The 24,684-nt window shown below is 33.9% G+C and overlaps 2 protein-coding genes across 2 annotated transcripts; both read left to right on the top strand.

Moving 5' to 3' along the window:
• The first annotated feature begins 11 nt into the window (after nt 1-11).
• Nucleotides 12-20,643, top strand: LOC130654634 (regulator of telomere elongation helicase 1-like). Its single transcript, XM_057457248.1, has 31 exons — nt 12-206; nt 3,134-3,177; nt 8,798-8,910; nt 9,014-9,221; nt 9,303-9,393; nt 9,617-9,698; nt 9,783-9,843; nt 9,913-9,982; nt 10,053-10,137; nt 10,823-10,888; nt 10,969-11,098; nt 11,179-11,223; nt 11,294-11,369; nt 11,933-12,033; nt 12,162-12,220; nt 12,621-12,692; nt 12,772-12,856; nt 12,997-13,132; nt 13,259-13,499; nt 15,468-15,623; nt 15,719-15,805; nt 16,492-16,652; nt 16,761-16,884; nt 16,953-17,363; nt 17,466-17,504; nt 17,667-17,732; nt 17,870-17,951; nt 18,523-18,591; nt 18,826-18,923; nt 19,391-19,522; nt 20,505-20,643. Exons 1-30 carry the CDS (start codon nt 139-141, stop codon nt 19,505-19,507), a joined length of 3,243 nt encoding a protein of 1,080 aa, XP_057313231.1. The 5' UTR covers nt 12-138; the 3' UTR covers nt 19,508-19,522; nt 20,505-20,643.
• A 3,174-nt stretch (nt 20,644-23,817) lies between these two features.
• On the top strand, nt 23,818-24,675 carry LOC130654645 (uncharacterized). The gene has a single exon (XM_057457257.1). It carries the CDS (start codon nt 23,970-23,972, stop codon nt 24,627-24,629), a length of 660 nt encoding a protein of 219 aa, XP_057313240.1. The 5' UTR covers nt 23,818-23,969; the 3' UTR covers nt 24,630-24,675.
• Nucleotides 24,676-24,684: the final 9 nt, after the last annotated feature.

The raw sequence follows: 24,684 nt of genomic DNA, 5'->3' as shown, positions 1-24,684 counted from the left end.
AGAGTTGTAAATCTAAACACAACAACATGGCGGGAGCATGCGGCCACGAGCATCACAAGCATGATCATGAAAGTGCAGATTTGGGATCTTTATACACACTTTATACAAAAATTGATTTAGAAAAAGTGCAATGTCTTAATGAAGCAGAGGAGAGTTCTGGAAAAACAGTGTTTAAACCATGGGATAAACGGCTTGATATTGACCAGGTGAATTGAAACTTTTCCAGCCAAATCTAAAAGGATGAAATATTATTATCAGGTATTATGGTGCTTCCCCCAAACTATAGCTCGGTGCAAAAGAATTTGAGAAAATTCAACCATGGTATTGGGTAGCTTCATCAATGTCATCTGATGAATTGAATCATCTAAATAGGTAGTCAAATCAAAGAATAAGAGTGCCTATATAAGAACCTTTATTTGTATTTGTATATTTGAACATTTCATGTTTAAAATTTAGTTAACTTCAAGCTAGCTACCTATAATGCTAGCTAAATATAGAATACATAATTCTAGCTATAATTTCTTACTGTGTCTAAAGTTCAGCCTGCCCAATTTTAGAACAGTACTGGCAAATTTGCTATTGGTTTATAAACCTGAAATATTACTATAAGAATTTTTGTCTGGTGTTGCAAATGATAGAGCTCCTACGCTTACATTGCTTTAAAAAATCTAAAAAAGGTGTTTTAAGATAGGCCTGATTTTTGAGTCCAAAGATTGGTCAGTGTCCTAATATTGGGCAGAACACAGCCACACAACACTTGCGTTGTTGGTGACCAAAAGTTTGGAAGAAGCTAGGGATACTACCAACATCACCACCATCTATATGCGGATGATACAATAATTATTTCGTCCCATAAAAACTTGGATAAAAATGCAATATGAAGAGCACATTAATAGAAAAATACTAATTAAATATTTTAAAATTAGAACCATTGCATCCTGTTTAACACCTCGCACAAAAAACCTTTTAGTTAATGCACTTGTCATGCCATATTTCAACTACTGCTCCTCGGTATGGGCTTGTGCCACCTAATTGATTGGGAAAACTAGAAAAACGATTAAAATGTGTCCATACCTTGCTTGGGAAAGAGAGGGAATATTCAATGAATAATTTACTCATCAAAAATGATGCAATATTAGTTTTTAAAACCATGAATCACATTGCTCCTGATTGCATGCGCTCAAAATTCCTTTTGACAAAAAACTGTTATAATCATCAAACAAGAGGAGCTTCAAAAAAAAGGTTCACACTTCCTTGGCCAACACGGAATTTGGCAAAAAGCCTTCCCACTTAGAGCTGCAAAAGTGTAGAATAGACTAAGTGACCTGTGATGGAAGTCTGCTTTCGTTTAAGACTTCCATCTCTAATGTATTTGGCAAATTCTAATGGAGATCACGTTTTAATTTTTTAATTTTTGTTTTTTATTCTTTCTTTTTTTCAATTTTCACAGATTATAAATGTTACTATGTTTGATTGAACTGAGGCAGTCTAAGGTTTATCATTTTTTGTTTCTTTTTTGTTCTAGTGGCCCCCAGTGGAAACAATCCACTAACTATAGGTTTTTGTGATTTTCTGGGCTAGACACTTTAAATATTTATTATTATTATCATCATCATCCATCATCATCATCATCATCATTATTACTACTACCTGTTTCTCTTTCTTGTGCTTGTGCTCCGATTTCTGTCATGCTTTTTGTAACCCTGCTAGCTAAGTTTAGTTCACTAGACTAGGGAGAAGCTGAATATGCAATATCCAAAAGGCATTGAGATTGACTTACAAAATTATTTCAGAAAATTGATTGAGTTTATTCGTTAGAAAAGGAAGTAAACAGATTTGATAAAAAAAACACAAATTATTTGAGAAAATTGGTTCAGTTATTTCTTGAAAATATTTGAAGGAGTGGCACATTAAAAAGCAGGTTTATACTCTATTGATTTTGCTATTGTCTACCACTTACAGGGCATCATTATGATAAATACCACAATTGCAGGATCCTGCGTTAGCGGTTTTTGCCTTACTGTAAAATTATTATGCCTTATAATGCTCCTTTTTATTTTTACCAGTCATGGAAAACTGTTATGCAAGGGATGCTGCAATGCAATCGTATATACAGGCCTATCATTAAGGGAAAAACCATCACTCTTGTACACGAAAAGACACACACAATTCTGAGAAATGGAATAATAGCTGAGCCATTAACTGCTCCCCCAGTTCCACAAAAAGTTTGACTAGCTGAGCAGTTATGATTTCAGAACTTGGTACTCTGAGTTGAATGGCATAATGGGATGTATTTATATATCTAGTCTACGTAATTCTTATCTGGGTTTAGAAGTTGGTGGGTTAGCTAGGATGTACAAGTTGGCTTTGAATAGGTTTTTTGTGGGTTAATGTAATAGCAATAGAACAAAAAGGATCATTTTTCCCAGGGTGTGTGGTCATTATGTTTCTTAGGAAAGTATAATCACTGTCAAAATTTGATTATTTGTGTGTGATTTGTTTAGGTTTAAAGGTTTAAAAGGATTCTTTTATTTTTCATTTTTTAATCTTAGCAATCACACAGGTTTGCACGTAAATATAAAACAAATGAAGTTGAAATATTTTAAATAAAAGTGGGTAATGGGAATATGTTATGTACATGCCATCTTTTTATACTAATTATTAACTGTCTCTGATAAAATAGATTGGAGAGAATTTGTTATGAAACAAATGATTTCTGAAATCTGATTATTTGATAATATTTCCCATTCTGATTCCAACTGTAATTACTTCAACTATTCTTGGAGACAGAATAGCTAATCAAATTAAAGCCTTTCCATTTTTTCCCAATCCGATTTGTTCTTGGGCAAAATTTACCCTTAGTTCTAATTTTTTTTAAACAACTATCCATGTGTCTCATCATCATCATCATTCATCATTCTCGGCTTAACGTCCGTTTTCCATGCTAGCATGGGTTCGACGGGGTATATTAATGACCCTCTTCCAATCTGATCTAGACTGTGTTAGATCTAAACTCAACTTCCTCTCTATCAAGTCTGTCCTTTCTCGGTCTGCCTCTGGGCTTTGCCCCAGGAACTATCAAGTCTCTACTATCAAGTCTGTTGTATTATAAATAATCATTTTTATTTTTTAGTTTGTACAAAGTGACTGTGATGAAGAATTGCTGTTTAATATTTTGTAAGTTGATTATTTATATTTTCTTTTCCTCTACAACTTTAAAGGTACTGTCCGGTAAAAAATTAAAACTTGATATTAGTTACATCTTGGCACAAAAGTAAAGAAAAAAGTATTAAAATACAACCAAAATTGTCTTTCATAAGTTTAAACTGAATTTGTTTACTTGACCATGTCATGGTCTCAATCGCCATCTTTACCGAACTTCGAACGCGGAAAAGGACTGGGAAAAAACATTAATATGCGCAATTTATGCAATGACGTATTCTTTGGGTTACCCCCGTGTAGAGACTGGCGCATGCAGAAAGAAAAATAAAGAAAAAAAAGTTAATGATATTCCCAACAGAATTTTTTTTACGTTTATCAATCATGTTCACAAGCAGAATGCAATTAATCGCAAGCCTGAAAAATAAATATTGAGTTTTTAAAATCAACCTATAAAATCCCATTTTATAGAGTGCGATGACAGCCCTCGAAATAATTTTTGGACTCTCGTCAGACAAAATGCCTGCCACATTTCCAGTTTGGTCGGACATGTCCTTAACTCGCTTAGAACTTTCATCGGACAAAACGTTGATAGATTTCCGTTTTGGTCGGACACCTTTAGATCTCAGAATTATTGAATGGTCCTGATCCTTTTCATCCACGAGCAAGCCTATTGATAGCCAACCTGACCATGCTAGCTAGTTCACCGACTACTGACTTAGTTAAAAGAACTACATGGACATGAATCTCTTTTGCCTTGCCCCTTCGTCGTTGGTAACCAGGTCTTACACAAAAAATCCAGCCATGCGGTTTATGCGGAGGTGAACGCCGACGAAGCACGGATGAATCAAGTCTGCACTTACAGGCGGAACAGACATTTTATCATGGATTTAATTGTATATAATTTCTTCATTTGGCAAAACAATTGGAAACCATAGCAGGTCCGAATTTAGGGGGTTTTTTCTTCATACCCCAAGTGTTATTTAAACAATTTTGCGGTATAATCTTTTTTCTGGGGGCGTTTAATGGGCGTTTATTCGAAGCATTATGGTATAAAAATTATAAATATGAATAACCTTGAACCAAGTATTTCTTTTTGTTCGCTAATTGAGGTAGCTTTGGTAATAGAATAGGGGTAATGGGATCGAGGCTTATAATTGTCGAGGAAGTATAATTTTGTTTTTTGTACCTTACAGTAAAAGGTACAAAAAACAAAATTTATTTAATGCGTTTGTATTTTCTATAATTTCTTCTTTTGCTGGTCGAATTTCTGGAGTACGATATATGTATGATATGACAACAACAGTTGATAGATTGGCATATTACAAAATATGATTCATATTCATCAAGGAATTTAACTTGTAATGTCGCGTTAAATTTTTTCATTTCATCATCACAAGATGCTGTCTGTGTTTGAGCATCGGCCACTCCAACGGATGTCTGCGTAGATATACTTTAACGTAAATTATCTTACCCACGTCTGGTCTCAGTATCGGCACAAAAAGTGAAGCAGCTTTAAAATAATCTACTTTAATTTGTGTAGAGACAGACATTCTGTTTGTGTGGACAGGGACATAAAGTCTCTGGAAGTGAGTTGCATGCTTTGAAATTAAATATTCATAAATTGCTACATTTTTTTTAAAAAGGGGTAAAATATTAAAAAAAAAAATTAAATTTAATCTGGTAATATTGTTCAGAGTAAAACAATCATTTTCCATTTACAATGTTTTGATTCGCCAAGAACCCAATGCTTACGTCATAACAAAAATATTATTTTAGCCTCCCTTTCATGTAGAATGGCTTCGGTATAAATTTGCTTTCAACAACGTGCTATATGAAAAATTTGTGAACATAAAGGAAATGTTATTCGAGTTGTAAAACTTTAGAAATATAAACCCTTATATTTTCGCAAAAAAAAGAAAAGTGCAATTCAGTTCAGGCTACTTTTTTATTATTATATTTTTACTGGATAGTACCTTTAAGCCCTTTAAAAACAGATAAAAGTATCTGGTCAAGAATTAATGTCACATTTTAAGATTTTGTATTTTAGTTTTACGGGAAGCGTGAAACTGAAGGGTATCATTGTGATCGGGGGTGAAGAAAACTTTCATCCTTCTAAAATGAGATTGTTTAAAAATAGACCCCACATGACATTTGATGATGCTTCATGTAAAGCAGACCAGGAGTTTGATTTGCAACCTGATCACGCTGGAACATTAGAATATTTACCAAAAATTGCCAGGTTTTCAAACACAGAAACGCTAAGCATTCATTTTCCCAGTAATTTTGGTGAAGAAACAACGAAAGTTTATTATATTGGTTTAAAAGGGGATTTTATGCAGGCACATAAACACGGTGTAACCATATGTACATATGAAGCAAAACCCAATCCTGCAGATCACACTGTAAAAGAATTTAATCCAACTTCACATTCAGTCCAGTAACTTCTGAACAGAAGTATTTATTAAATGGAAAAGTAACTTCTTTAAATTATAATGTTGTCATTACTATTTTAAATATACTTAAATGTATATGTATTTATTTTAACACCAATTCTCTTTTTTGATTGGTTTCCTTTATTTTTGAAGCTACTAGGATACTATAGGACACAAGACAATTATTTTGCTGTCTATAATAGCAAGTTCAATTTTATTGCAATCAACATACACATTTAGCCACATTTCTGTGTTTTGTTGGCTGTATGCATAAGTGCTGTGTTAGATTTGTTGCTAAAAATGACAACACAAAATAGGTATAACACAACTTTTTTTTGCCACTTACATACAAAATTCAGTAACAAAAAAAAAATTGTCAGTTAGCAAGACTGCTAACCAAAGTTAACATTTTTAGGCAATTATTAATTAACATAAATTTGTTATATACTTCATATTTTTTAAGTAGGTAAAAGGTATGCAAGCAAAAAAATAGGCATATTATTGAGCATGACTCTAGAAGTGTTTCAAATTTTTATCAAAAAGGGATGCAATCTATGCATCGCATAGTGGACAATAGAAAATCAATTTGAACAAACTTTTAAATTCAAAAGATCATAACGTCATTCAATTGCATAAAGTAACAAATATCTCATCTATGACGAAGCGTATAAATATTTGACAAGCATATCAAGTACGTAGACTTTTTGCATTTTGTCATAAACATATCCCAGCCTATCTTGGAAATTTGATATTCTTGTAAAAAGCATGCATTGCCTAAAAAAGTTGCCTTTAACCCTTGTGTTGTTATTTTTTATTTATTCTGTTGTGCCATTTGTGTCATCATCTGTCATACTGTTAGGTCATACATAAAGGATAAACAGTAAGAAAAGTATTTTAAAACTGCTTTATTAATAGAACTAAACTAATACAACAAAATGGATGAAATTGATACTGACACAAGAACTTATTTAAAAGAAATCATTGCATCTTTTTCGCCAGGTATTCGATATGCATGTGCATATGGTTCTGGTGTCTTTAAGCAAAGTGGACATAAATCTATAAAGGATAATATGATTGACTTTATATTTGTTGTCAATGATTCGTTTACATGGCATCAACAAAACTTACGCAGACATCCACATCACTATTCCTTTTTCAAATATTTCTCACCACATACCATATCAAATATTCAAACAGACTTTGGTGCATCAGTATACTTTAATACTAGAATAGATTTCAATGGGAGGTTAATCAAATATGGCGTCATTGAGCAGAGAGACTTTGTAGATGATTTGTTAAAATGGGAAACATTGTACATTAGTGGCAGGTTGCATAAGCCAGTTGTAACATTGAAAGGTCTTGACAATCCAACTATCTACAACGCTATTGAATCTAATTTAAATGCTGCTTTCGAAACAAGTTTGCTGATCTTACCAGAGCAATTTACAGAAGAAGAACTTTTTGTGACCATTGCTGGTCTGTCGTATACTGGAGACTTTCGAATGATAGTTGGGGAAGATAAAAATAAGGTAATCAACATTGTAAAGCCCAACATAACAAGATTCCAACATCTGTACAAGGATATCTTAGAACGAAATCAGCATATTTTTCAGCGTGAGAAGATGTTTGAACAAGACAAAAGTTACAGTGTTCTAGTGAAGTACTTGAAAGGATTACCAGCGAATCTTTTAAAGCTATCTTTTAATGATAGACGCATTTCTTCTAATAGGGATATGAATGCTGTTATTGAAGATGTTGCACGTAATCATGTAAAATGTAAAACAGTTGTATTTAAAGGAATTAACAAAATTGTCAAGAGATCTAGCATAAGTCAAAGTGCAAAGGGAGTGTTTACAGCGGGTTTTAATAAAACCATTGCATACAGTGGTGCAAAACTTGTTAAAATGATTAGAGGTTTAGTGAAGTGATTACGAAAAATAGCGATATGAACCATAGGCTTTTTTGTTTTTTTTAAAAAATCTATTTTTAAATATTTAAAAGGGTTAATAATCTTAGTGCGCACTATCATGTTTGCTTGGGCGCACCAAAGTCGTTTGCTAGTGTGCAATAGGTTATTATCTACTGCGCACTAGTACTTTTTTCTAGTGTGCACTAATGAAGTTACTAGTTTTTAGTGCACACTAAAATTCTAAGTCAACTGCTATGAAAAATGGCAGATATGAGCCACCGTAAACATTAATTAATATTATAAGTTGAGCACTTGTAAAACTTTTGTATTCTCAGAGCCGGGTTACAATCAAAAGTGGAAAAGATATCCCCCCAGTGTAAATCATATAGTAAATGATGACCTTTCTTTTTTTCTCTGTGATGCAACATATTTTTAACATTGTATTTTACCATTTATTAAAAGCAGTATGTGTTGGATTGGAAGTAACATTGTACAAAAGGAAATAGAAAGAGGAATTGTATCAATAATATAAAGTTAGCAAACCTAATTTGCAAATTATCAAGCAATGTATTTATACATTACATTTTATAACATAACCAACTCAACGAAGCAAACACACCCAAATATGTACATCTTTCTTCAGGCTTTAATAAATTTTTTAAAAAAAGTGGTGTTTCTATATATTCCAAAATTTCATCCTCAGTCTTTCTTTTAAACACCATTCCTTTTGAACGTCTTTTTCAATTAACGTTGCTTTTTAAGGTCTACATTTATCAGTGGACACACCTAAAACCCCTTATAGTTGATCAATACCCTTTTAATAAAATGACTGAATGTATAATCATCAAAAAAGAGTTATGTTGTGAAGTTTATTTTCACAGATGAAAATGCCAGAAAAACAAATTCTGTTTTTTAAATTTTACTACTGAATGAACCAAAAAAAATTAGAAATTGTGTAAGAATTTAATTCCAATGGTGTACTAAATTTCCACAGATTTCATTTTTTTTGTAAATTTGTGCCATTTGTTTTTGTGAAAGTTTTATTGGAACAGTTAGTTACCAGATCTATTGCTACAACCCCTAAATATCTTTAGTTCCACTTCAATGGCCATTTTAACATAGGTTGTGTTAATCATACTAACTTATATATATATTGTAAGAATTATCATTATTTTTTCAGATCTGTTTTTCTTTTTTTTAAAAAAAAATTGGTCAAATTTTAGTTCAATAAACTGTTTTAAGGTGATGAGTTCAAACTTGTGTGCTAATTTTTTTTTCTTGAAATGGATCATAGTTAAAAATACAATGGTTCATGTAGATGTGTGTGGTATTGATGTTGATTTTCCATTCGAACCATATGAATGTCAAATGAGGTATATGGAAAAAGTTATCACATGCTTACAGAAAGTATGTAGCTTTTTTTGTTTCTGAAAGTTTATTTTATTTCTGAAATTTTTTGTACCATTTGTTTAATCCAGTTTTAAAAACACAATGTAGTTGTTATCATTAGGGTATACATGGCGTACTCGAATCCCCGACTGGCACCGGAAAAACACTTTGTCTTTTATGTGCAACTTTAGCTTGGCGTGAGACATATGCTGCAAGATTACAGTATGAACGTTATGGTCAAAAACAAAACACTGATTTTTCTGAGCAACTTGGTGATGCATTAAATAGCGTTTCTGGTAGTTTAAACCCTGGTGGCTCATGGGAAAGAGGTTATAAACACATTCTTCACATCTGTAATAACTCTGCTAGATTCTACTTGAAATCGGTTGTTATCTGTGCTGTGTTTTTAGGATTTGTTGAAGCACCACAGATTATATATGCATCACGGACCCATTCACAACTCTCACAAGCTGTGAATGAATTAAAAAATACACGCTATAGGTATGATAAAAGAAAATTTCAACATTGATTCTATTTTATCTATATTTATAATGCTCACTATCTGTGTGAATCAAAGATGGTAGCTTCAAGAAGCGACAAGTTAATTACTGTGGGTTTTCCACAGGGTTATCGATAGTTTGTCTTTGATACTGTATTTTACAAAGTTTCGCAATAGCCTTTTTTAGACTTATTATCTGCTTTGAATTTTTATTTCTATTTGCAGCCCAAAAATATGTGTTTTGGGTTCTCGTGAACAAATGTGCATTAATTCAGAAGTCATGAAAGAAGAGACTAATAACGGAAAGGTGTGGTCAAAATAATCTTCGCTTTTATAAATTTACTTTATAAATCCTGACCATCAATAAGTGATCTTTTTAATATTATTTTAGGTTCATATGTGTCGTATTAAAGTTGCAGGAAAGCAATGTTTTTATCACAATAATTTAGAGGGTAATTTTTTTATATATATTTCTTCTCAGTAAATATTGTTTGTATTTTTAACGTAACTGTCCTATATAGCTAGCAAAGCCTCTGTTCCAACTGGAGTACTTGACATTGAAGATCTTGTTGCTGCTGGCACTGAAAAAAAGTAAGGCTGAGATGCAAATAATACTTCTTGTAACCACCAATAGAAGTTCTAATATTCAGATCTATTTTAGATTCTGTCCATATTATATGGCAAGAGAGATGCGAAAAGAAGCGGATTTGATTTTTATGCCGTATAACTATGTTCTTGATGTCAAGGTGATGTTTGTATTATTGCATGACTACAGTGTCCATCATGAAGAAGTTTGATTGCACCTCTCAACTCACTATTCTAATTGGTTCATAATTATGTTGAATGTCTCTATCTAGCAGGAAAAACTTAGGAAAGTTAACAAATTTAACAAGCAAGTAGCCACACATTTAAGAATTTTTGCTGTGCCCAAGCAAACATGCTTTAGTGTATTTAACCTTTTTCAACTTTGGATTAAAGAAAAAAGATTTGAGTCTTTTTTCTAACTAATGAAGCAAGCAATGATTTTAAATGCTAACCATTATTATTGTTTATGTTTTTTTCATCTTCTATCGCCTCTCACTCCTTAACAACTTCCAAGTTCATGTTTCTGTAGAACTATGAAACATATCTCTTTATTGGTGTTACTTTGTGATCGGTGAATATTATGTCTAGTAATGGGATAACAATTATTAAAATGTAGCAAATTTACATTGAGTTAAGGTGATAAGTTGACAAACTTAAAAAAATAACGATTTTGCTGACATGGTATATGAACGTTTTAAGCTTTTTGAAATTGACAAAATATTGCCAAGTGATTTTCATTAGCCTGTTTTATTAACATTTGTTGGTTTTCACGTCTGGCATTGCCGAATTAGAAAGGCTGATTCGTTTTTGAGGATAACCTGATGTATTGTTTTGGTTTGTATTTAGGCTCGCAATGCACACAGTATTGACTTAAATAATACTGTAATATTACTAGATGAAGCACACAACGTGGTAACTTTTTTATGTATATTAAAGCCAGCGTAAACTTTTTATAAACATTACAAAAATTTAAAGAAACATATTCTTTTTAGGAGAGTGTATGTGAAGAGAATTCATCTTTTGATTTGACATCATTCGATTTGGCTTCCTGCATTGAGGACTGTCAACAATGTATCGAAACGTTGTTACAACAAGAAGAAGATGGCACGATGCAAGATGAAGGTACAAAACACAATTCTTAGAGATCTTTTGTCGGGGGTTATATTTTGAGGTAAAATAGTATACAAAATTTTATTTTTTAGCATCACCTGGTGATTTGACAGCTGAGGATACCTCTCTGATGAAAAGTAAGTCAATTTTGTTTTAAACAAGTGACAGGTATAGTATGGGTTTGACATCTATCACTTTTCTCTTTAGCATTATTTTTAAAACTTGAAGCAGCCATTAGTGAAGTAGAGTTAGATAAAAATGAAAGTGTCACGAAGCCTGCTAGGTAAGTTTTCTGCAAGATGACATGTTAAGGGTAAGGTAGCCAGGTTGCTGCATGCTTTTTATGCATAAAAACATAACACTTTAAGTATTCTACATTTAAATAGTTTAAAAACATTGTCGGTTTAAAAATGGCTTTTATTTAAATATCTCTATCTTTCTTGGTAAATTCAAACGTCTTTAACACACATTTCACCAATTCCCTTTCATCCAAAAGGGATAAAATTATAACAGTAAAAAAATTTGGCATATTTAAAAAAAAAACTAATAAACCAAATTAAGTTACTGCCAGACGAGGTCCATCCAATTGAATTCTTGCCAATAATAATGTTTTTAATCACACTCTATTAAATTCCTGTCATTTTTTTTATTTTCACTGTGCATCAAATTAAATTTAACCAATTCTGCCAAGTTTTTTTTTATTCTTTGGAATCAATTAGCACTGCTGTGGTGGTGAAACTTTTCCTAAGCTGTTTTAAGGAATACGTTTGTGATAAATGTAAGAATGTATGATGACTTTTGTAGCTTGATGTTCGTTTAAAAATGTTTCTTATTTTTTATTTTTAGTTTTCTCCTTGATTTGTTAAACCAATTAAATGTAAACTCACAGTCCAAAGATCAGATAATGGATACTCTTGAAAAAATGAGTGGCTTGATTGCTGGATCAAGTAATTCGCGTTTGTTTGTCTTTTGTTGTCTTTTGTTTGTTCGTCCGTCCGTCCGTCCGTCTGTCTGTTCGTTCGTTTGTTGATTTTTCCAATAAGCATATAAAGTGCAGAAACGTGAACTTATTTAGGTCGGAAAGTTTTCAAGGCAAGGAATTATGCTCTCGATAAATTTGCCACTATTCTCAAAGTATGTATTCTTAATTTCACACTATTCTCAAAGTATGTATTCTTAATTTCACACTATTCTCAAAGTATGTATTATTGTTATGTTTGGAAACTCCTCTTTTTGGTAAATGATAAAAAACGCAATATCCATACAGTGGCCACTCTCACATTTTTTGAGAAAGAGAAAAGATATGTATAGAAAACAAACTGCATTGAACCAAAAAAAAATGTCTACTGTAATGTATTCATTATCGATTAATAAGTCAACATAACTCTCGCTTTTACAATTATTTTCTCCGAAAGAAATATTAAGCTCTTCATCTTGGACATTACGAATAATGTGCTAAAAATAAGTTTACCTTGCGAATCTTGTCAACTTTCGCCAAGGCGCCTTAGCTAGTTTATGTTTGATTTTTTCCTAGACCATGTTTTCAAGGAATGCAGACAGTTCTTCCTCCCTGTCATCAAATCTACCGATACAAAAGTACTACAAGGTGGGTATTTCATATACGCAGCTTATTACTTAATACTTTCTTCTCACTTAACTCACTTAAGTTGTTTACAATATTCTAGGTACATATCCAGGCTGAACTAAATGATCAAAAAAACAAGAAAAGATTAGATGTATGGACAAGCAAGTCCAGTTCTTCAAAAGAAGGTATGTTTTTTTTTCTCGTGAATTTAACATAGCTGTCGAGCGGTGCAATGGTGTCCATAGGTTGAATATCATCGGCAAATGTTTATTTTCCTATGAGCTTTACTTGAATCTTAAATTTCTAACACACCAATTTATCATAGCTCCAAGGACATTGAGTTACTGGTGTTTTAACCCTGGTCTAACTATGCAGGAACTGGTGGCACATGGAGTTAGATCTTTAATTTTAACAAGTGGAACTTTGTCTCCGTTGTCGTCTTTTAAAGCAGAACTTAGCATGTAAGCGTTTTAAGTATATTCCGTTTAATTCATTTGTGCAAATGCAACAGAGCAGGTAGCTTATTCAAATGAATTTTCGAATCAAGTAGCATTCGATGCGTACATTATAGTTTTCTGTTATCTTAGCGCGTTTGATGTTGAGTTAGAGAACTCACATGTGATAGAACGACACCAAGTATTTGTTGGTATACTACCTCAAGGACCTGATGGAAAGCCTTTAAATTCATCCTATAAATTTCGATCAACCCCGGAGTACCAAGTCAGTCTTGGTAATACGATCGTCAACCTGGCGAGGATCATTCCGCATGGTTTGTTGGTATTTTTTCCTTCATACCCCGTCATGGATATGGTGATTGCAAAATGGCAGGTTAGTTGTGTAGTGCCATTTGCTAACTTATAATTCAATGATGACAACAGATTTAATATTTTATATTTTATATTGTAAAGTTATGACATAAATAGTAAAAATATACAGTACAATAAGTAATATTTTCTGCCTTAGTAAAATCTCTAAAGCAAAGCATATCTAAATAACTTAGAAACATAATAAAATATTCTGAATAATTTAATATTAAAATCTTATATATTAGATATATTTAATATAATACAGTATTTTGTTGTCGTGTATTATAAGAGTTTCGTAAAAGTAACTTTTTTCTTCCAAGTCTTCCTAGAACGTTATCAATGAGTAAAATAAATCTCTATCGAAGTATGAACACTAGGTTCATACTTCGAACTTTTGTATATTGCTTAAGCTGTATGTACTAGTCGTCATTGAAGATAAGACGCTATCTCTGTCTCTTACGCTGTCTCTAACAGTAGTAGCGTTTGTAGGAGGAGGAGGGACTGGACGCTTGCAGGATGGGTCGACTTTTTTTGTCCTGTTCCATGGCATGAGTCGTCTGATAACATGAGGTGTTTTGTATAAGAATACTTCGGATTCAATAGTGAACATGGTGGTGAAGATCAGACGTAGGATCCAGATGGTAATGATATGGACATATTGATCGTCTTTGTATAGATTATCGATGACAGTGACGATTATTCCAATAATCAAATAAATCGCATGTGCGGTGACGGTTGCTTTGACCAGAAATTGTGCTTTATTAAAACCCTTTTCAGATGCTGATCTTTGCGCGTTTTCTGTCATCTTCTGAGCAAGTCCTAAGTATCTTGTGAGTAGTATGTTGCATATAATGGATCCAGTGAGCGGGATCACGCTAATCGCCACGCAGATCAAAAACCTTGAGTAGCCATAATATTTTTGCACAAAAAACGCAGCAATGGAAATACCAATTGCGCCCAGCCATGCTGGTATTGTGTATTGGAGTAGGATTTGTTTGTGGCTTGGAAATCCTCGTTGGCTGTTCACACGCATAATCTTGAGTCTTTGGTACCTCACGTAGGTATTCATGACAAGCACTATCATATTTGCGCTGACACCCAAATACAGCAAGATGTAACGATCAAATCCATCCATGCAAGTTAATGAAGAAATGTTCATCTTCCAAGCCACAATATCATTACCTAATAACGAGATACCTCCCAAGATGTTCCCTATATAGCTGGACATGAACACGCGTCTGATTTGGCACTCGATATCACAGGTGGCTGTTCCTACCAACGTCATCAGGTTCATAAATATGATGAACAACAAGAAGAGCACCAGCACACATGTCTGTATAATAAAATATGTCGTTTTTCCTTCTAAGATCGGTATCAACGTGCAATTCATCATTTTGACTCTCTACATGTACAACACTGAATCCTGTTTCTTCTTCTTCTCACTCCTTTGTAAACTGTCTTCCCATTCCTTTACGCTCGTTTATATACTGCTTGTCCATACAGAGCGGATATCTTGTGGTCATGTAATTGCCAATTTCGCATGAAGCTTTTTCCCACACATGTCCGTCTCGTTTCGATATATGTACATGTACAGGATATTATGTATACTTGTGCTTTGATGATTTGGCGATTGCTGTGACCAGTATTGTGACGTATTAATGTGTAATATATATACTGATTCTCAATGTTGTTGTAATTTATAAATATTTCATGTATGCATAGACAACTTGATGTTAGGGTTTGATTGAGTGGTCACTTTCTGTCAAACTGCAAAGTCACGTTTACGCAATACTGTATATTTATAGCGTAAAATTTTATGATTTTGTGAACTTAAAAATTTTTCGATGTCGTGATGTAATTAAAAAAAGAAGTTAGTTTTATTTGTAATTGCAATTAACTATTTAAATTATTTTTTTATTACTTAATCACTTCTTCGTCTTCTAAGAAAGATACAATAAGAGCTTCATTAAATCTACACACTATATTTTAGGGATGCGGTATATGGGACAGGCTTAGTCAAAACAAAGGCTTGTTTGTAGAACCGAGACGTAAAAGCGGACTTGCTGAAACTATGGAACAATTTTATGAAAAAGTACACGATCCAAATTTTAAAGGCGCTGTATTTTTCGCCGTTTGTAGAGGGAAGGTAAAATACTATCCCTACTATCATGCGATCGCTACTATTGATACCTTGATTTTATCAACAATAAAAAAATTTAATTTAAGTTTTCTAAATTATAGGTGAGCGAAGGCTTAGATTTTGCTGACACAAATGGCCGAGCCGTAGTTATCACTGGTCTACCATTTCCACCGTCATTCGATCCGAGGGTATGACTTTGTATTATGTGACAGCGTGTATTAAGATCACTTCATTTGTCAGTTTTTTAACATGGACAGGCAACGAATCACTTTTGGCGTTTGGAGATGAAGGCCTTCACGTCAACATTTTTTCTTAATAAGCAACTGAGCTGCTAAGGATTGAGGATGAAATTTGAGTCAAAATTAAGCAACTGCTAAGCAACTAACCACGCCGAAAATTAAAAAAATTGAACAAAACAAGCAATCCACAAAAAAAATCTTTAAAAGAAAGATAAGTCTAATAAGAAATTTGAATTTGAACATCACGCTTAGCAATTTTTAACAACTCTGAGGCTGATATCAAAATTTCACCCTTGGAAAATCAAGCTAAGACAAGTTGCTTATAGAAAAAAACGTAATGGTATAGATGTGTTTTAGTTGATTGCTTCATGCATTTCCTATGTGGTTTATTTCCTGTGTCACATCGACAGATCAATATCCTGACGAAAAGGAAATCAAAAATTACAGAGGATGTGATTCGCTTTACTTCTTCCGATAAATTCCATTGCTGAAAACAAAACGTAAAATGACATGACACAAATTAATGTGGGGAAAATTTTTTAGCAAAATTTTGTGAAGTATTTACTGGTTAAATACGAAATGAATATAGAAATGTAGGTTGATAGATAATATTTAGATTTTGTTTGTAATGTTAGGTTATCTTAAAGAAACAATATCTTGATGAACAAAAGAATAAAGTAAGCATCAGTGGAAAGGACTGGTACCGACAACAAGCTTCCCGAGCTGTCAATCAAGCCATTGGCCGTGTTATTCGACACAAAAATGATTTTGGCGCTATTTTACTGTGTGACGAAAGGTGGGAATGTTTCGTTTTGTTTTGTTTTGGTTTTTTGTTTGTTTTATTTGTTTGTTTTGTATCTATATCAATAATGTCTTTTTAATTGCGGTTTCGTTGCGATTGCAGGTTCCGTAACTCCGATGCAAAAAGCCATCTTCCAGTATGGATCAAACAACAGATCAAAGAATATAAAGATTTTGGACAAGCTCAACGCGATCTTGCCATATTCTTCAAAGAAACGCAACAAAAAGTTTGTAAGCCACGATATTTTTTTATTCTATTTTATGACAGTCTTTAAAGAAATGTTTTATATTATAGATGGGTGTGGTTGAACCTAAACAAAAGAGGAAGTTTGACACAATATCGAATGAGTCTGACCAATTGAGCACGAAAAGGAAAGCGTTAAAGACATATTACTCAGCTTCTGTACACATCAACAACAACAACAACAACAACAACAACAAATTGTCTTTTGGCAGCAACACGATGTCGAACAGCGCTGCGAAAAATTCTTTGTTTGTTTTAAATGCTGACAAACAGGCGAAAGGTAGCATATTTGAGTCTTTGCGCAGAAATGAAGGTGCGGCAGAGAAAAGTGGAGGTTTACAATGTTCTTCTCTTTCTTCGACGATTCTTGGAAACAATGTTGGTAATCCGCAACCGAAAACCAAAAAATACAGACTTGTGACGTCTGCTAATGTCGAGAAAAAAATGGGAGTAGGCGGAAAGGTAAAAATCTGAACAGTGCTCGTTCCTCTTTCTGTTGATTTATATTTAGTATTTATTTATTTGTTTATTTGTTTGTTGATTATTGTTTCTATTGACATTCAGAAGTTAAAAGTCCAAAACGCAAAAGAATACCTTTCAAAGGTAACGTTTTTTATTCTAGTTTTTACATCAAAGTTTTATTATCATAATTTTTTTAACTGTCAAAAAAAAAACGTTGCGAGTACATCCGGTCATCTTTGACAGGGGAAGTTGTCAACAATTATTATCTTGTCAACCGCAATCAGCACGTCTTTTGTTTCCTAGGTGAAAAAAACGTTACCGAAAAATAAATATGAGAAGTTCGGACAGGTCATGAAAATGTTTAAACAGGTAAACAATGTATGTAAATTTACAGGGCATAAACCAGGTCTGTATGCAGGAAAGTCAAACCAGGTGCATTTAATGAGGTAATACCAGAACTTAAGCTGACGTTTCGACTCGCTTTACCTTATCTGTATTATTCTTAGAGTGGAAATATAAAAACCTTGATGAAAGAATTTGAAGATGTTTTTGACCGTACTGACTTAGAACATATATCATTACTAGAAGGTACGTTGTTTAATTTACAAGCATTTTGATATTTTAAGCATTAGATGTAAGCCCTTAATTTAATAAAAGTTACCCTCCGTTCTTGAATTGCATATTAAAAGGAGGGATCTAAAAGGGTACCTATTGGAGGGGATTGGAGGGGAGTTTATTGGAAGCATTACATTTTTGGAAATGATCTCAGCCTCTTCATGCTTAATAAATATTTAAGTTGATTAATTTGCGCAAAGGTCAACTCGCATTATTATAAAAATTTTTGCTAAAATAAACTTCGCGAAACGTTTTTGTAAAAACAAGTATTTTTTCGTTTCTTCTCTTTTTTTTGTAGTTGATAAAAAATCTCTGTGAAATGAGCTAATTCAATTATAGACTACCTTATCTCATTAACTATGCCTGAAATAATACTTTATTGGTTAAAATTGTTCTTCGCGGAAAAAACTTAATAGTTCATTCGCGAAATATAATCTTCGCGAAATATAATCTTTAATAAGTCAAAAATAAGCAAGAAAATTAATCAACTTAAAGTTTGTTATAAAAACAATTATGGTTCAAACCATTTATTTTTATTTTTTAGGATTTTCATTTTTTATTGGTAAAGAAAGTGATAAAAAATACTTTGAAGAAGCTTGTGAAAAATTCTCAGGTATAACGTGAATGCCAATTTTTTAGAGTAATAAAAATGAAATTGTAATTTTTATTTATATTGTAATTTTATAAAATATCTCTTCCGTTTACACCATGTCTTTTTCTTGTCGTCCGCCCATTTTTGATTAGTTCTTTAAGTACTATGTGATTTCCTATCGGTCCTTTTATAAATATATGAACTTTGATTGGTGAATAACGTATTTGGTTGGTGAGTGGCGTGTTTATATTTCAGCAACACAATGCATCATATGTTTGGAAGAAGCGTATAAGCCTCACGCTCCTCCTTGTTGTCATTTTGCATGTTATGCATGTTGGGTCTCTTCCAAGAAGGTAGGTGTTGTTGCAGTAAGTATTCGATAATTTCTAACCACCAGGGGAAGAACAGGATTGCTTGAATTCGTATATACGAACAGGATGTCTGCTCTGTCTGCAATGTTAGGAATTGTCAGAAATTTTAAGAATATAGGCAAAATGTCAAAATTTAGTCTTTTTATGAAATGTCAGGAAAGGATTAGAAATATTAGGTTTAAATGGTCAATCAGAACTATTTTCATTTTCCAAAAAACTGGCAAGGCTTAAATTTTTATTGTTCTAAAAAAACAGCATTAATTTGTACTATCAAACGCTTTATATTTTTAAAATAATCCAATGTTTCAAAAGAAAAGTCAGGAATGTCTTGTATGTCAAGAGTTATTGAGTGGGCACCCTGACGAAGTATAAATTGTATAAATATTAAGTTAGGTTCTACAACCATCGTTGAGCTTCTGTGCAGCTTTTTTTGTTCAAATTTATTTTAGCCAGGATTGTTGAAGTGCCCAAAGTGTGATTTATCCTTTAAATGGAAACAACTTCAAAAATCCTACATTGATGGCCAACTTGGATTGTATGGTTATGATTTTAGCAAATTCATGTAATACATCGCTCGTAAGGTATAATATCATGCAGTATGCACCCGTAGACGGGTTATACTCTGTACCACTGAGCTTGCAAGATCTGTAGCATTAATCAAAGGTTTTGAATTTTCGTAAGCGTGATATCGCTCGCAATCCGTTATATTACATGACTGCATTTGATTTAAAAATATTAATAATTCAACAAATATATGAAAGTTTTTGAGTTATTGTTCCCAAGTAACCGAGACTGGAAATTAGTTTTTAAACGATAGACTGTGCGCTTATTTCAGATGGAATTCGAAAAGTATAAGAAACTTTATTAACAAAAATAAAAATTTCAGATAAACCTTTTTGATAACGTATTTTTAAATAAACGGACCCTTTGTTAGAGATGCACGCGTAATGACAAAAGCTTATTTCAAATTTAAAGTTATAATCATAGAGCAGCTAAAGAAACTGGGTTACTATTCAAATCATCAGGGTATTTAAGCTAGATCATGCTCAAATTTGTGTTTTAATAATGCCGAAAATTTCGTTCAAATCTAAATTTGCTTTGCGACTGTGCGCCTGCCTCTCTGCACAACATATTTTAAAATTTTATTAATTTTTTGGAAGAATATTGTAATAATAATTTGGATATGCGTAAATATCAAAATTATATTCGGAATGTCAGAAAAGCGACATTCTTTTGTTTACGGGCGTATTCACAACGACGCATTCAAGTGGAACCAATCATAGCATTAAACCTTTATATTTAATTTGTTCACTGAACCGTAGTAATGTTATTCAGCTTTCGAAGTTAAGCATAACGAAAAAAAAATAAACGGCCAGAAAAAAAAAGAAGAACAAATTTTTGTTTACAATAATTTTTATTAGAATACTTTCTGATATTTTTATTTACTCGTGATGAAGTTGATTCGAACGTGGTAACGTAAGTTTTCAATTTTATCGTGTGTTTATCGTGTGTCTGTTTGATAATGTAACGTATTATTTTAAGCAAACTTTTGACTTTTTTTAGAGTTCGTGAGTAAACGAATCGTCAGAAAATATGCTCAGCCATGAACTTTTCCTTTATATTGTATTTCTACTGCTACCGCTTACGACGCAAGTGAAAACTTCACAAGAAACCACCCAGAATGCCGTTAAAAGGTTCACTCTACAAGACTTGTTGTCGTCAAGCGACAAGGCTGCAGCCGTTTCTCCGGTTCAGCAAGATGCATCGAAAACCCAAACAGTTGATATAAACTCGTTATTAGCAGCTGCACGGAGAGCTTCTACAGCTCAACAAACTTCTCAGTTCTCTAGTAGTAATAAACCAATAGATATAGATGTAGCACCAGATAAAAATGGTAATATAAATTTAGAAGACCTACCAGGACTTGTTAACAATGCTATGACTAGCAGTAGTGCGAATAATAACCAAGACATAAGTATGGCAAATTTACAATCGTTACTATCTGCAAAAGCGGGACAAATGGTTGCTCCTCCTACTGACAATAAAGTGGTCAAAGAAGAACTTAATATAGGTAAAGAAAAAATAGAACTTGAAGCTGCAGGGAAGCGTGCAACACGATATGCGTTAGCTAAAGGACCAGATGGGGGACTGAATTTAGTCCCTGTGGTTGAGGGTGCTCAGCAAACTGATGGTAACAAATTTCAGGTTTTACAACCTAAAGGATATGAAGAGAAGGGGAGCAGCCGACAGCAGATGCAGTTGACGACTTTGGTAACTTTACTTTATGTTTGTTCTATAAAACAGATGTTTCTTGAAGTTGTGATTCTTAGCTGAAGGCGAATTTCCACTCAACGATGGAACAGAACAGATCGGGTCGGGTAGGGTAGGGTAGGGTTGGGTCGGACAATTGTGATTCCTATAATCTGATTGGTTGATAATTTTTTTGCTCCGATCTGTTTCGATCCGAACGGAAAGTTGAAACCTTTAAACTTTTTTTTGGACAAAAACGAAAAAAAAAAACATCCAACAGCCATCTTATTTTCTATTCTTTTTTTAGTCTCAAGCAATGTATAGTCCGTTTCCATCTGATCAAAACACATTACATCTGCATCTGAAAGGAAAAGATGGGAAAGATGGTAAACCAGGATTGAAGGTATATTTTTTGATGCGTCTTGTAAATATTATTCTGAGAAACTTTCGACCAAGTGGATACTTGATCAAAAATTTCTTTGTTTTTTTTGGTTATTCCCTTATGCAACTTTCATTCGCGAATCTTTTGAATTTTTAGACTACCGAAGTTTTCTCTAAACAAAGTAATCATGTTTCTTTTAGGGTCCGATGGGACCTTTAGGTCCAAAAGGCCCCGAAGGTCCACATGGGCCAAAGGGAGATCCAGGAACTTGTTCAAGTCAGGTAATTGCTCAAAGCTTTTGAGTTTTTTTTCGCATTTGTTTTGGCGCTTCTGGAATTTCTTAATTTATATCTGGTTATTTCAGATCAATGGTTTGTTCGAGTGCACACCCGATGAGTTGGATAGTTTGTCGAATCGTGTGGATTACTTGGAAAAGATTTGCCACAAGGTAGAGAGTGGTGCTAAAAAGCACAAAATTCGCGCTAACATAACTAAATTTTCTTCTAAGGAGGAGAGCAAAGATAGTGATGAAGTCGAACACAAAGAAGTTAATGCAAAAGAAAAAGTGATGGAGAGTATAACACCCGAGGAGAAGAAAGATGATAAACAAAATGCATCGGTCGAGAAGGACCAAACCCTGAAAGAGAACGCAAAGAATACTGATGATAAAATTGATACCACTGGCGATAAGAAAAACTTTAAGGGTACTTTCGAAACCAATAGCCAAAAAATGCAGCCCAGAAGTGATTTCCGTGATCCTGTAACTGCTGCCTTAAAATCGATGATCGATGTTCGAGCAAAATTAAAGATTTCTGAACTCGATATCCTGGATCGTATAAAACAAGCTAAAGAGGGTGTTATGAAAACCCTCTAAAATATATATTTTTTCTAGAGAAAGACTAATATTGACTCTCCACTTCATACTTCAAACACAATCTGTTGGAATCAGTGAGGCGTAGCGCGCCTTTGTTTTCTATTTTTTACCTTTTGTTGTTTCTGTAGATTTGTATATTACCTAGCAAAAGTTATGACGCACATCAACTGACCTTTCCTTTAACTTCTTTATGTCTGAATTATTATTGTGTTTTTTTTATGGTAGTCTCAGCTAGTCTGGAAATGCTGCGGCCTTGTGGATATATAGTGTGGTTTGTGTTCTGGCGTATTTATTGATCAGATGTGCCCAGTATTTCCGGTCTGTAAAATATACTAAATTTTGACGAGGAAGAAAATTAAAAGAAAGGTCGAGAGTGATAACACTTTTTTGAACAGCCGGAAAATACAAAAGGGCACAACTAATGGTTTCTTTTCTTGTTTTTTTAGAAAGCTCCGCCACCGCCGTTTAAACCTGTCGGTGAAGCTGGCACGTAAGTAGATGTTTGTGGTTACCATCTTGTTTACGTCATTGCTACGAACATAACACTTTTATGTTTATATTCGATATCTTTTCTGCTCGTTATAGCGAAGGAAATCCGCTTCCGAGTTGTCAGGCTGTGTATGAGAAAAACACAAACTCGAAGAGCGGTGCATACTGGCTGATGACGAAAGGTGTTCGTTTTAAGGTACGTAAAACGACGATTTTCATACCTTTTTATTTTGTTTCCAGTTTGATTCTTTCTACCTTGGCACTGACTGCGTTTTCCTTAGACTTACTGTGATTTTGACGCATCTGGTCGCCGTGGGTGGACCCTGGTAGCCCGAGTAAATGGTACCAGCAACGATTTTAACGGCGTTAGTAACGCATGGGCTGATGATAGCGTATTTAATCAAGAAACCGCAGCCGATCTTAATTTAAGATCTGCCATGAAAAATCACGGTTGGTTTCTTGTGAAAACCAACGCTATTAAAGTTTGCTTTGACGGCCCCGGGAAAGATTGCGCAGTGTTTACTCACAACCTGGGAATGAGATTAGATCAGCTGTTCGCGCAAGAGTATGGTATAACAGTCGAACAGCGTTGGAAATTTGACGATTTAATGGCAGCGCTCGGTAAAAGTTGCGACACTAAGGACTTAAAAAAGCAGTGGTGTGGACTAAACCTTGCGAATATTTGTCATCCAGAGGACATGAATCCAAACTTAAACCCAACCAATCATATCGTACGTATTGGCTGCATTGGCGCGAAATCTAATACATGCACACCATCCGACTATGCAATAGGTTTAGGTGTAACCAGTTGCAATGATGGTTATGGTTGCGACCGAGTTGGCCCTAAAACTGAAAGTATGCACTGGAGTTGTCCACCAAACTACGGCGCTTTTGATCAAACTGGATACATCTACGTCAATTAAACATCTCATCAGTCGTTGCTTGTATCATTGCTCGGGCTACCAGAAATCAAAGTGTGCGCTGCGGTAATCGTAACAACTTTTTTGTTTTGATCTAGACATGGTGTGAATTTATGAAGGGAGGTGGGAAAGGTGACGATGAAAGGCCTGATTTAACAGGCGGTTGGACACTGGTAGCCCGGGTCAAGGGACAAGCTACTGACTGGTCGCCTATTTCTGATCTTTGGGCTAATAATGAAACTTTGAATGAGGGTACTGCAGGAGACACTAAAAGTACAATATCTATGAAAAACGTAGGTTACAACCTAATAAAAAGTGATGTTCTGTTGCTGTGTTTTACTGGACGCAATACAGGCTGTGCCAAATTCACACACAACAAGAACATGCCGCTACAAAGACTTTTTGCTAATCAGTACGGTGTTGTACCGGATGAACAATACACTATTGCGCCCTTTATGAAGGCGATAGGAAAGTCTTGCGATTTGTCGATATTACGTCAAAGTTGGTGCGGTATGAATTTAGCGAATGTTTGCGATGCTAAAAAAGCAAACCCAAACGAGAAGCCACCACGTACAACCCATATAGTCCGAATTGGTTGTATCGGAGATCGTACGGCTACGTGTTTTCCTGACGATTACGCTGTGGGTATTGGTGTTACGAGTTGTAAAGATGGTTTCGGTTGTAGCAACGTAGGTGCATCGAAAAATATGCATTATAGATGTGATTATGTGTACGGCGCATTTTCGCAAACAGCTTTTATATACGTTTTGTAAATAATTTTTCCATAGTCATTTTTTAATAAACTGAACATTTAACCAATGTCTACTG

The sequence above is a fragment of the Hydractinia symbiolongicarpus genome, chromosome 8 (assembly GCF_029227915.1).
Source record: "Hydractinia symbiolongicarpus strain clone_291-10 chromosome 8, HSymV2.1, whole genome shotgun sequence".
In the NCBI taxonomy this organism is placed as follows: domain Eukaryota; kingdom Metazoa; phylum Cnidaria; class Hydrozoa; order Anthoathecata; family Hydractiniidae; genus Hydractinia; species Hydractinia symbiolongicarpus.
Note: the sequence above shows the minus strand (reverse complement) of the source record. Positions and strands in the feature narration are given on the sequence as shown.

What these genes read in the sequence shown, in the direction of transcription:
- LOC130654634 (XM_057457248.1), top strand. Translation starts at nt 139, where the DNA reads ATGAAGCAGAGGAGAGTTCTGGAAAAACAGTGTTTAAACCATGGGATA. An exon ending in GTCCAGTTCTTCAAAAGAAG is followed by an intron (nt 12,857 to 12,996) that starts GTATGTTTTTTT and finishes AATTTATCATAG; the next exon opens with CTCCAAGGACATTGAGTTAC. An exon ending in CAAAAGAATACCTTTCAAAG is followed by an intron (nt 17,505 to 17,666) that starts GTAACGTTTTTT and finishes TTTGTTTCCTAG; the next exon opens with GTGAAAAAAACGTTACCGAA.
- LOC130654645 (XM_057457257.1), top strand. Translation starts at nt 23,970, where the DNA reads ATGAAGGGAGGTGGGAAAGGTGACGATGAAAGGCCTGATTTAACAGGC.